This window comes from Centroberyx affinis, unplaced genomic scaffold (assembly GCF_046629955.1).
Source record: "Centroberyx affinis isolate AG114_WGS23_722 - 3 ecotype Tasmania unplaced genomic scaffold, CSIRO-AGI_Caff_v1 ptg004947l_1, whole genome shotgun sequence".
NCBI classification, from domain to species: domain Eukaryota; kingdom Metazoa; phylum Chordata; class Actinopteri; order Beryciformes; family Berycidae; genus Centroberyx; species Centroberyx affinis.
This window is the reverse complement of record NW_027282429.1, coordinates 59282-71976: the sequence shown is the minus strand read 5'-3', so window position 1 is coordinate 71976 and position 12695 is coordinate 59282. Positions and strand designations below refer to the sequence as shown.

General features: G+C 38.0%; 2 protein-coding genes across 2 annotated transcripts; one reads left to right on the top strand and one right to left on the bottom strand.

Moving 5' to 3' along the window:
• The first annotated feature begins 521 nt into the window (after positions 1 to 521).
• On the top strand, positions 522 to 5611 carry tescb (tescalcin b). Its single transcript, XM_071545536.1, has 8 exons — positions 522 to 746; positions 1855 to 1924; positions 2241 to 2321; positions 2621 to 2760; positions 2959 to 3020; positions 3866 to 3973; positions 4060 to 4107; positions 4375 to 5611. Exons 1-8 carry the CDS (start codon positions 683 to 685, stop codon positions 4450 to 4452), a joined length of 651 nt encoding a protein of 216 aa, XP_071401637.1. The 5' UTR covers positions 522 to 682; the 3' UTR covers positions 4453 to 5611.
• A 3220-nt stretch (positions 5612 to 8831) lies between these two features.
• m17 (IL-6 subfamily cytokine M17) lies at positions 8832 to 10652 on the bottom strand. Its single transcript, XM_071545538.1, has 3 exons — positions 10586 to 10652; positions 9747 to 9895; positions 8832 to 9561 (listed from the first exon to the last, which is right to left on the bottom strand). Exons 1-3 carry the CDS (start codon positions 10638 to 10640, stop codon positions 9097 to 9099), a joined length of 669 nt encoding a protein of 222 aa, XP_071401639.1. The 5' UTR covers positions 10641 to 10652; the 3' UTR covers positions 8832 to 9096.
• Positions 10653 to 12695: the final 2043 nt, after the last annotated feature.

The following is a 12695-nucleotide window of genomic DNA, read 5'->3' as shown; positions in this document are numbered from 1 at the left end:
TCATTACAGATTTGTGATCTTTAACTGTCATTGTGCATTTTAGCAGTAAATTGAGGTCATTTCATCATGCCCCAAGAGGGGTTCTGCTGAGGCAAACCTGTCTGCACACACTACAAATGCTTTAATTTGAACATTGCTGATTGATATAATCTCTCTCATCTTCAGGTCAGTCCCATACTTCTGCTACAGCAGCCTATAATGTGTTACTTTCCAATAGGGAAGATTGGACAAGTCCTACCATCTCTCTATCCATTCTCAAATATAGGCTGCAAATTGCTATTTCATAGCTTTAATTATTTACTTCTTTCCTGCCCCGTGAAATAAAAAAAACACATTTCACAGTCAATGGTCGCTATCAATGAATAAGTAAACAAGTCTGCATGAATAATACAAACTGCAGCCTGTTGTTCCAAACACCGTGGCGTCGTCAGAACCGTAGTTGCGGAAGTGCGCGCTAGTCAGAGGATGAGTGTCCGGACTTGCCTTGAGGCTGGGGGGCGGGGGGGAGCTAAACGCAAGGAGGTGTGAGCTTAGATCTGTTTTAAAGAAACATTAGAGTGGAGATGAATGATACCGAAACATGATCCTCTGAACCAACGTCGATTCAGTTCCAGTAGTTTACATTAATACCAATCGGTCTCGGGTCTCGTGTGGATTGGTCGCAGGGACAGTTTTTGGTAGTATGGGCGCATTACAATCCATACCTGGTGAACCAGAATACCTTGATCTGGCGGAAAAGACGGGGTGTGAGTAGTCATGCATCATTACTATGCTTATTTGCAGGGACACTGCAGTGGCATGTATTGAATGTCCTTATGCGGAAATCACACTGTGGCTTTAAGCGTCTGATATGTTTTTCAGATCACACCAGACAGACACTGTAAGATTTGGAAAAGTGAGCGTCAGTGCTACTGCACTGTCCGCTATCTAGGTCTAATTCAGTCTAGGGGGAAAACCGACCATTCCAAGATAATGTCTAATATGTTTAGCAGTAAACCTAAACAGTGATGATCATTATTTTGATTTGATTTATTTGACATATCAAAAACAAATCTATATAAAATGTCACACACTGCGACGAATACATTATAGGCCTAAAGTCATGATACATTACAATAATAAATGTCCAGCTCTTCTTAAATCTAAGGTAAAACTGCCTTTTGGTGCAGTAGCAATGAATAATTTACACTGCAAGTTGCATGAAGGATATCAACTTTACTCAATGGCTTATATAACTTTACAGAGTAAGTCACAATTAATAATAGATGAGACATTGTGTAGAGCTTTGAGAAAACACATACTGAGAGGGAATAAGAGATTAGCCCAGTATAGCTGTTTATATTTTCTTCTAGTTCTATACCTCCATGTGCCTCTGACATTACTTTGCCAAAATAGCTATTTTCATTTTACCAATAGCCTCTTATGAAAATGTGTGATGTATAGTTGCAGTGACAAGAGAGAGGGCAGGGTAGTAAGCAAGGGGTTTTACATAAAATATGAATATCCAAATCTGTCTATGGTGTGAAAGTTTCCAGTGCCACTTCATCATTGCTTTTAGCATACACATCTGTTGTCATCAGATTGTCAACAAACATCCCACGTATTAACATTGAAAATGGCAAAATACTTAATACTCCATGGGTTTGCAGTGTTTTTTTTTACTCAGCATATGTCTATGTTGTTGTAGTTGCTCTGCTTCCTGTTTTTGGATACATTTCAGAGGCTGCGTATGCATGCATGAATTCACTTGTGACTTAGCCTTGGCCTGCACAGGCTTAATTAAACAGAGGATGTTAATGTGGTCCTGTAAACCACCACGTTTGTCTTAAGATAGTTCCTGTTCTCCATTCTTAGTTTCACTTGAACAGATTGGAGTCCTACACAAACGATTCAAGCAGTTGAGCCACAATGAAGAAACTCTGCAGTAAGCTGATTTCTAAGTATTGAGTTATCAATACACCTTGATGTATAAATGCCTGGAAATATGCTGTAGTAAATACTTTTCTGTCTCAACATTAGTTTTCTATTTCCATTTTCATGTGTATTCTTTTCATTTAACAAGTGGATGTAATCTGGGTGTTGGGTGTACATGAATGATTAACGTTCTTTAGAAATTGAAACCTGCTTAACAGGTTTTGTGTTTGAACATTTGTATCTTCCCAACAATACTTGACACCCAAGAGAAGCAGTGCCACTCCTTAAAATCCTTTATTTTAAAATCCTTTACTTTATTCCTCAAGGAGAGATGATTTCAACACAATTCCAGATCTGGCATGCAATCCCATCCGTTCCCAGATTGTAGAGGCCTTCTTCGACAGAAGGTACTATAATGATACTTAATTCTCATTTTGAAAGTTACCTGACTGAAAGGTTAATAATGTAACTTATTTACTCTTGCACTATCTTTGTAGCACAAGAAAATCTGCAAAATAAAACAAGAAATTGAATACTCTGTATAGTCCCTGGGTAGTATTGCTTGGCTTGGTCACAAGCAGCTATTCCATAATTTAGTATGGTGTGGGATACAATTGAAGGAATTGGATACATATTATAGGTAGAACTGCACAATTGGTAAGAGTTTGTAGATCAGAGTTTAATTTTCTCTTTCTATATTTTAAAGAAACTTTCGACGGAATGGTGAGGGCACAGTTCAGGAGATCGGCTTTGAGGAGTTCCTGGTGGTCATGTCCCATTTCAGGCCCCCATCACTGCACATGACCGAGGAGCAGCGTGAGAGCATCAGGAGGGAGAAACTGAGATGTGTGTCTTAAGACAAATTATCACATGCTTGACATTATCTATGGCTGACTCACAACACATAAAAATCCCTCCTTTGGTTATATAAAATCTCTGGAAATCTGTAGTGATACCACCACTCTGTAACACTGGTATCAGTAGTCTCGTACAGCCACTGATGGAAAATGTATTTGTGTAATAGTTTCTCATTTTTCTCTACAGTTTTATTCAACATGCATGACACAGACAATGATGGAACAATAACCCTTGAGGAATACAGACACGTAAGCCTCTGCTCAGGACAACATCTACAGACAAAAATACTCCACTTTACATTACAGTTTCAAAGCTTTAGTCTTCATATAACACAGCAATAGTCTGAGGGAAATCGTTGCCAGGGGATGAAGTGTTATACACATGCATGCCATGATAGAAAGTTTACCAAGTCTGTTTTACTCTTTCTGTGGGTTTTAATCAGCACCACCACTCCATTGATCATATTCATCAGCATTGCAAGAGAGATTAATAAAAGCACACAAACATGCAAAAAAATACCAGTTGCTCCTCAGATGGAATATTACTACTTTTTCCAAAACAAACGTTAATATGACTTAATTTTCCATGGCCTCTTCTCTTAAAATACTGCAACTGGTAACCTTGGCTTGCTTTGATATTCCAACATGTAGTGACAGGTAGTCCACTGAACCTGCACACATGCGTGAGCAATCAGTTGATTAATATGCAACATTTAATTTTCAGAATCATTTCATTGTCAGTCCCCTGCAACAACTCTTAGACTATGTCACAGTAATCGTCACCATGGTATATTAACAAATCAACCCTTATCCTAATTAACGGGCTGCAGATTTTGCATGGTGGATTGCAGTAACCATTGTGTTTTATAAATAGCCCCACAGTCTTCTACTGTTGGCTATTGGGCAGCTTCATCCGGCACTTGGAGGTTAAGTGCCTTGTTCAAACATACCTCAGTGGTAGTTGATGAGGGAGGGGAGAGGGTGTTTAATTTCACCAGGTTTTTGGCCCAGGGGTTTGAGTCTGATCATTCATTGCCGTCATTGCTGTGTCATTAATGTTAATTTTCTTTTCATTACTGTTCACATCTGGCTAGGTGGTGGAGGAATTATTATCTCGCAGTGGGGCACTGGGAAAGGAAACGGCCAAAGGCATTGCTGATGCTGCCATGCTGGAGGTGGCCAGTATTTCAATGGGTCACATGGTATGGTGTTATCTCAAGATAATATTTAGTTTGATTCTCTGTTTGTTTGTCCAGGCAATGTCAGTAATTTGCTTTTTCAAACCCAGGAACCTGATGAATTTTATGAGGGAATCACGTTTGAGCATTTCCTCAAGGTTGGTACACAAAATATATGTGATATAGTATGCTTCAACTTTTTTCTTAGCAAATTATTGTACTTTGAAAGTGTATTTAAATGCGTGAATATGCTTAATATGGATGGTATTGAATGATTTGGTGGAAATTCTAATTACTTTATGATGACCCACATTTTTTAGGATGTGGAAACCTTCAAATAATAAATGAACATTGCCACTTTTAAAGATTACCATATCATTACCAATATTACTTAATCAATAATGAAATACACACTTCCTTTGCAGTTACTGAAGGGCTTTGATATTGAATCAAGAATGAACATTCGCTTTTTGAATATGGACACGCCAACCCTGTGCAAGTGAGGCCTACACATTTATTTATCTATGCAGTGATTCTGAGTGGACCTTGAGGGAGCATATTTATGGTTTTGCTACTTATTTTTTGTAGCATTTGGTTTCTAGTTGCCTCTTGTACCAAGTTTTCTTGCTTGCATTGAATATATGCCTTGATTCATGTTTGGATAACTATGCAAATACAAAGGTTTGTATCTATATTGTGAATTTAGCATGATCACCTCTTTATGTGATATTATAAGCAATAGTATGAAATAATCTGTTCACTAACAATCAATCTGTCAGTAGTTGGATAAAGCAATAATCAAGTATCCAGGTCCTGACTAACATACAGGCTCTGTGCATGCAAACATGGATGCCCAATGATCCTTTAAGAATGTTAATGACATTAAACAATAACCATAAATAATCAGGGATATATTTATGTCTTAAAAACAAGTTTTGTATTGATATATTGAAGACAGTCATTTGAAATGCCTGTCATTCATCCAGTTTAACAACTATGACACTTTACAACATATTTAAAGGGTTGCATGCTCTTGCACACTACATTTGCACAATTAAAGACCCCATGAAACAGAAATCTAAGTTAAGTTCATGATGTGTAGTTCGGATAAAAAGAAAATGGGAGCAGGAACATAACAGTGGTGTTGGTGCTGGCCAAATGCTCAAAGGCAGCATCTGATTTCACCATATTTGAGGAGAGAGGGCAATATACTATTAAACATAGATACAGTAATAAAATATAATACATGACATAATACAAATACATTTTATCTAAATTTTTGCTATAACTTACAAGTATTGTGCCTGTTTTAAATCACTAGCATGCTAATTGGTGGTAGAGCCAAACTAACACTTTGTAAACATGATCTTTGGAAACAAGCACGCAGCAGAACACACCAAGCTTCCTAAGAAATATCATTCTACCCTTCATAGGGCATTTATAGGAAGAAGGGACAAAAAGTTGGGCTGCTCTGAGTGCAAATGACTTGTAGGAATAAGCTTTTTAATTGTTTGGTCAGTGGCATATCATCTCCATGGAATACATTATGTTTGGGAACATCTCTTAATAACTTAAGTCATTTGTTATTTTGTGAAATCCTATCCCTTTAAAGATAGGTATACAAAGCATTTATGTTTAAATACTGGCTGCCAGTGTTTTAAGCTTAGCATTTGGGGGGGGGGGGGGGGGGGGGGGTGTGTGTAAGGTGTATTGGAGAATGTGGCAACCCTGATTATTTACTCACTGCTAAATGCATTTATGTAGATTTGTAAGTAAGAGACAGAAAATATTTTACCTTCCCCTATCCCCTTTGTTGAACGCAAACGGATATATCCCAGCATATCACATAATCTTGAGGGACAGTGTTTCTTCAGAAGGTCAGAAGTTTTAGCTTTCATAGCCCCCTACACTTCAAACCATAGGCTGTTTATAGTTTCAACTTAGATCTAAATATTAGAAGTTTAAATCTTAAAAGTTAAATGCTTGTGTCCCATGACTCCAATCTCTTGCTTTGACTTAGATATACACGTTTAATATCAACCGCAGCAACAATAGTGATCTTTAGTTATATAGTACTTTTCAAGTGTAGCAACACAGTTACAGAGCGCTTTGCAGCAGAGTGAAAAGTAGTATGAGCGAATAATAAATACATAGTTTGTTTGGAGGATTGAAGCTTTTAAAGTCTTCCTACAAATACCTTTCACCAATGTGAGGAATGCTAAAGTGCCACTGTGGCATTCAAATTAGCTGTGCTGGCCTGCATTGCCTTCATAGCCTACTGTGCTTCTTTCCAGTGGTATAGCAAGAAATTTTAAAAAGACTATTCTGTCCCCAGCTTTTGGTGTTACTGTACAGACATAGCTTTTGAACTTGGCCCTTTACACTATGTGTTTCCTGCTGAAAATAGAAAAAGTAATGTTTTGTATACTAACACTTCATACTCTGCAGCAACACGAAACATGCCAAAGACACTCAGCTGCCCTTCTGTTGCTGATGCATTAGTACTTACACTTTATACTTCACTACAAGTCTATAGGGAATGTACTCAGTCATTGGTGTATACTGCCCTCCAGAGACCAAAACATGTAAAGCATGTAAAATAACATAGAACTTACACTTGATTAATTCATTTGATGTTTTTATGTAACAGATTGAGAATTGTACTATGCAATGCTTTTCGACATGGTATGTTTTGATTATCTCTTTGCAGGTGCACGTCAGTTTGAATGATTATATTTGTCACCCCCTATACAATCTATGATTACATTGTACACCTTATAGGCATTTAGGCATACAGTATATTTTGTATAGCTGTACACATTTGCAATAAAATATACAAATGTAATTGTGGCTCAGAGTTATAATTGTTATGAACATTGTCGCATATGATCAAAAATGACAAGTTTTGACATGACATGTTTTTTTCTGTTTTTGTTTTTGCAGAGTATATAATAGTATTATTTATAAGTCTACAACCATAGAGCCTGCTCTCTCTGTTCCCCTTGATCCAGGATCTTTTCAGTTTCATACATTTTTAATGGGTTCTCATCACACTGAAACCACATAAATCAATCAAATCAACATGTCAGACTTTTCTATTGAACTATCAGGGGCTTACCTGATTTTGGTGAACTTTGTTGAATGTTTGTTTCTCAGCACAGTGTTGTCAATTGTTTTGATTACGGTATTTTGAAATATGCTGTGAATTCAGTCGTTAATCTCTACCATATGTCTATGGAAGTTCTAATATAGGTCTATACTGTTAAGCCTTTTTTTTCCAATAGCAGCATTTCCTCTTTATATTAAACCAAATTCCTGTTGCAGCCTATTTACAAATCAATATTACAGCACTGGATTGTCCTAGCGGGCTTATCTTGTTGCTTGTTGATTCTCAAACACATTCACTTTATGTCTCCATGAGTATTCCATCACTGCAAATACTTTTGTTCATTGCCATACATCATGTTGTGTGTATGATGTCTTTTGTTATTCAGTTAGAAACACAGGCCATCTTTCTTTGCTTGATCAGAGAAATGTTGTTGCAAATGCGCCAGGATGCAGTGTCCATCATGTATAATACACCACGGTATTACAATTCCTGTTTAAAAAGTGTTTTTCATGCCTAAAAGATACTTACCGTTAAGAACCGTTATAACCGTTAAGATGGATAACAGTGGGTCTGCAATGTTATTTTACATTGTCGGGTGAGTAGACTAGAGCAGCAGACTAGTGTGCAGTTTTCTTCTGGGTGTGGCGGTTCCCTACCCCAAAGACATGCAGTCAGGTGGATTGGAGACTCTAAATTGCACATAACTATGAATGTGAGTGTGAATGGTTGTTTGTCTATCTGTGTTTGTCTGTCTGGCGGCCTGTCCAGGATGTCTCCCTGCCTTTTGCCCAATGTATACTGGGATAGGCTCCAACACCCCATGATCCTGAAAAGCATTCAGTGGGTAGTGAAAATGAATGAATAATGTAGACTGGAGAATCACTGTTGCCCTGAAATACCCTCTGTGTTTCTGCTCTAAATAAAACTCAAGTGCTGAGTTATAACAGGGAACTTGATTCATGACCCAGAGTGAATCCCTCATCAACTTCCAGTTTTCTGAAAGCTTGTGACCTCAGAAAAGTTAAAGAAGATATGTTTGCATTACTTCATTTCAGTGGAAACACTTTGAATATAGGAAAAATGATGCTGGTAGTCAATGTCTGTTATCTCTCTGTTGAAAAAAATGGAAGGTTTATCCTCAATCTCAATTTGCCTTCAGTCTTTCCCACCCCACCCCTACACACACTTGCATCCCCTTGCACACACATGCATGTATAAGCACCATACACAGTTTACACATACAGTTATCTGACCCACACACACCCACACCTTGTGACTGGCCAGACAGCCCGCCTGTTTCACGAAATCTTTCCTATCTGATGCAGCCCAGTCCTCAAGACATGCGTCACTGTGAGCTGATATCACATAGTCAGCGTCTCAACAGCTTCCTGATTTACTTTTAACCTCCCATGTTGGGACCAATTCTGTGCAGTACACAGCTCATGATGCTTCAAGCTAAAACTATGTTGGCTCCAAAATCTTGTTAGCTATGTATTTTTAGAAAACATCACCAAATGTGTGGAAAAATACATATGTGTGGTGCTGGGATTAAGCCAAACAAATATAAATGCAACATAACATGTCCAGTGCATGGGAATTGACTTTTTTGGAAACACTGTCACTGTACACTGTCACTGCAGGACACTGACATGCTGCTGAATGTGTACATTACTGATACGACCACACAAAGAAATAAAAGAAAATATAGAGTTACAGTTAATAAGTATATGTTTTTAATGATTCTTTATACAGCAAGTAAGCTTTCATCAACAGTGTATTGGACTTTACATAACATATTAGACATATTAGACACATAACTTGGACAGAAATATCTGTACAATCTTTCACTATTCAAGACATTCCTCTATCAGAAACAGACAACAAAATAAATATTAAATATGATAAATAGAGACTCCACTAAAGACAATCATTGATGTGCCAGCCACCTTGATACTCACTTATCCTTTTAAGTCTTTATTTAGCAACCCAGTGAGCATAAGTGTTGATGGAAATTTATAAGACCAGCCTTTGGTCATCCTCATCTGAATACATTCACTTGTGTCCTCTTTTTGCACACTTGAGTCTTCAGAGTCCTTAATTCTCGGGCAACATTTGACAGGAACTCCTTGAACCTCTTCAGGACCACACAGCCATAGACCTTCTGTTGGAAGGTGTTCTGAGATGGAGGTAGTGATGTTGGCTCCCTTGCTGGTTCTGGTACAGGCAGGTTTGGGAAGAGGCTCTGATAAATGCAGTTTACTAGAGCGGCCAGGCTGCTGCTGCGATTGCTGACACGGGTCAGCTCAGTCAGCAGCATGGTTGTGGGCAATTGTAAGTCTGTCTGCTGCTCATATACCCTTTTAAGATGTGGGAAGAAAGCTTGAACATGTGTGTAAATGCTCGCTATCCTCTCTGATGGGTCTAGACCGGAGATGTTGGGGTCAGGGACGTTGTTAATTGATGTCTTGCAGAAAAGCTCCGACATGTCTCCTTGTGTGGCCTTCTGCAAAAAAAAAGGATAAAATAAAGTCAGATTCTAATTAAGCTGCACATTTCTTAGAGTGACATTAACAGTCAGCGTTCATACAAATGGTAACATACTTAAAGATTTTGAAATACTGAACAACCACATTGCATGAGGATTTAACACAGCAAAATGAAATACTGCAATTCTTTGTCTGTACTCACATATATTCTGATTAGATCAACAGATTCCTTATGTATGAGTCTGGTTAGCTTCAAAGTCTGTTGTAGAGAATTCCCACACTGTTGGTTTCTGCATAGTGTGACAGTTCTTGTTGAATCAACAGCCATAACCAGCAGAAGCGAGAGTAATGCTGAGGAGAAAGGGACTGGTCAGTTAATGTTCTCACACATCACATCAATGAAGGGAACTTCATTTTGTGTCTTACAATCTAGGGTAAAAATAGTTTCAATTGGCAAACATTCAGGCAATATTGCATTGTACAAAGCAGAAGAAGAGAAGTGGACATCAGGTATTTAATAATTCTATGCTATACATTGTCAGTCCAGGCACTCTATATAGTCATAAAGTTACAGTATGTACAGGTACACAGATACCACTAGACATTGTAAATCTATGTTGTATGTTGTTGTTTTTTTCATGATATTGGCTTCATTCTCAATACAGTTTGAAAACTTATTTTACTGCAATGGTAGTGGAACAAAACCAGAGTATGTGTGCCACAACACATCCATGCAACTTTTAAGCTATAATGCCATGCATTATAGGCACTAAAATAAAGGCTTATTAACTTTTTATGAGAGAACAGTGCCATGGACTTGTTTCTCTTTGTTGCTAAACTAGAGTGTGTTCAGGAAATGTGCAGCACTCTGAAATTGTTGAATACAATCTGACACTCAGATCAGTTTCACAACAGCTGTATATGAGGCATTGAAAATACACAAAATGACAAAAAAGTGGTGTAATGCTTTAAGCTAACTATAAGCTATCATATATTTTAGAAAAATACATATAATGATAATGTAGAAGTAAAAAGACTTACTTGTAGCTGATTCCATTGACTGTTGAAAATACATATTCTTTACATGACCATTCATTCCCCACACAGTATCACAGGCCAATTGCACAGACTTGTCATAATCACACTCCTTAAAAACTTTTTTTTAAAAGACTGAAACCACACATTTGTCATAGGAGGAAATGACGCGCACTTTGTGAGGCAACCAAATTTCCCAGAATTTCCTCCTTTTTTCAGATGTTTTTTTTCTTCCCATCTCTTCTTTTATTCAACAAGCATGCCCCTACATCCCTGTTCACAGAGAAACAAGTCTAATTAATAGCATAAGTATGAACATGTAACACAAAATATTTTCATTAGCATTTATTACTTACTTTGTATTTGTGCAAGGAAAAATATACTTATCTGGTACATGTAAATTGCTTGAGGAAAATAACCCTGGTGAATTTAGCAAACCAGTCAGAAATGCATGAGGATGATTATTGACTAACGCCATCCTTCCCTCTGACACAATTCACTGAAATGCTGTTGTATCGCCCTCTAGAGAGCATGAGTGAGCAGCTGAGAAGTTAGTGGATGCCAGGAAAGTAAAAGTGAGTTCTATACAGTGCACAAACCTGCACAGTGATGATATTTGTAAAAGCAAAGCTACTCCAAGGAATCTATAAGTTCTTTAAATTGAAACTAGAGGCATATGTTCTTTGAGAATACAATGATCAAAAATGAATATGATTGTTACAACTCACCTACAAAAACCTTGCCCGTAGGTGCCCAGATGCACTAATGGTGAAACTACAATGTTCACCCAAACATGATCAACACGTACAAAGATGACTTTTGAGTAAATGAAGGTAACTTAAATCAATCAAAACATGCCGCATATATGTAATTTCTAACCAGCAAGCATTTATAAAGTGTATAAAGTCTTTGAGAGCTCATTTTTCATAATGAGAAAGGTAAGATTCTTATAGCCACCCTCTAGATCTTTGATGTACCCCATGATTTTGATTAACATTCCTGAAGAATCAAAAAAATTCACATTGCAACTGTTACAATTGCTTATTATACCATGCGTCTTTTTGGACTCATGAAGAAACACTTTCATGTGGGCTACAGGAAGCTGGCAAGGTCACAGGAAAGGCATTTCTCAATCAGAGACTTTTACCAATGCGTAAAGGGTGGGTCTGCTTAGCCAATGTAGGCAATATGACAACGTCATCACACCACAACTTTAGACTACTACTCTTAGCCTACTGAGAAGCTGTGCTCATGTTACCCGAAGACTGATGATTTCATCATGAAACACTATATACACAATATTATTTATGGAGATATGCAAAGAGGAGCCAGTCTAGACTATGTATTTGAGAATCCTGTATTGATGTAAACTGGGCTTACTCACTTTTGGTTTACTCAACAACTGACAAAGGAGGCATATTAGTCCTTGTCACAATATGTCCCATCTCATCATGCCATACAGTATGTGACTGTACCATTGGCATGAGGGCTGACTTGTGTCAGATGGGTATGTTATAGAACTACCACCATCCCCCGCTATCATCATCATCATCATCATCATCATCATCACTTGAGAATGGATGGTCACTTCTGCTTAGACACACTGTGCTGTGTTTAGCTAGCAATACTATGTATCATATGGGTTAATGAAAGGTCAGAGTAAATGAAAGTTGTCTGTTGCCTCTGTTGTTTTACTATGTATGGGAGCAACAGATCAGCTTTGCATTGTGGAGGTGAAACAGCTCACTAATCACACTGTCCATGTTTCCATTTTTTATGGTAATTGTGTTTTGGTTTCAAACATTCACACCAGATACAGAGTTGCCGTGAAACCACTGACTACTTGAGAAAAGTCAGGGGGAACTCAACGTACCACAACCCTGTCAGCACTATCTCAGGTAAAGGTTAACCACCCCTCTGCCAACCCCCGGGGCTTTCCAGTTGCCCCAGGGGATAATAGAGGGGTTGTGGTGAGGTAGGTAGGCAACTGCTGCAGATGGTGCCGCAGACTGTCAACAATTCAAGGAACTTAGAGTTGAATTCCTGCCAGTATATACAGTGCAGACATAAAAAAGCCCCTAATCAACACCCAGATCAAGCAGTTTACAGTCTTGTG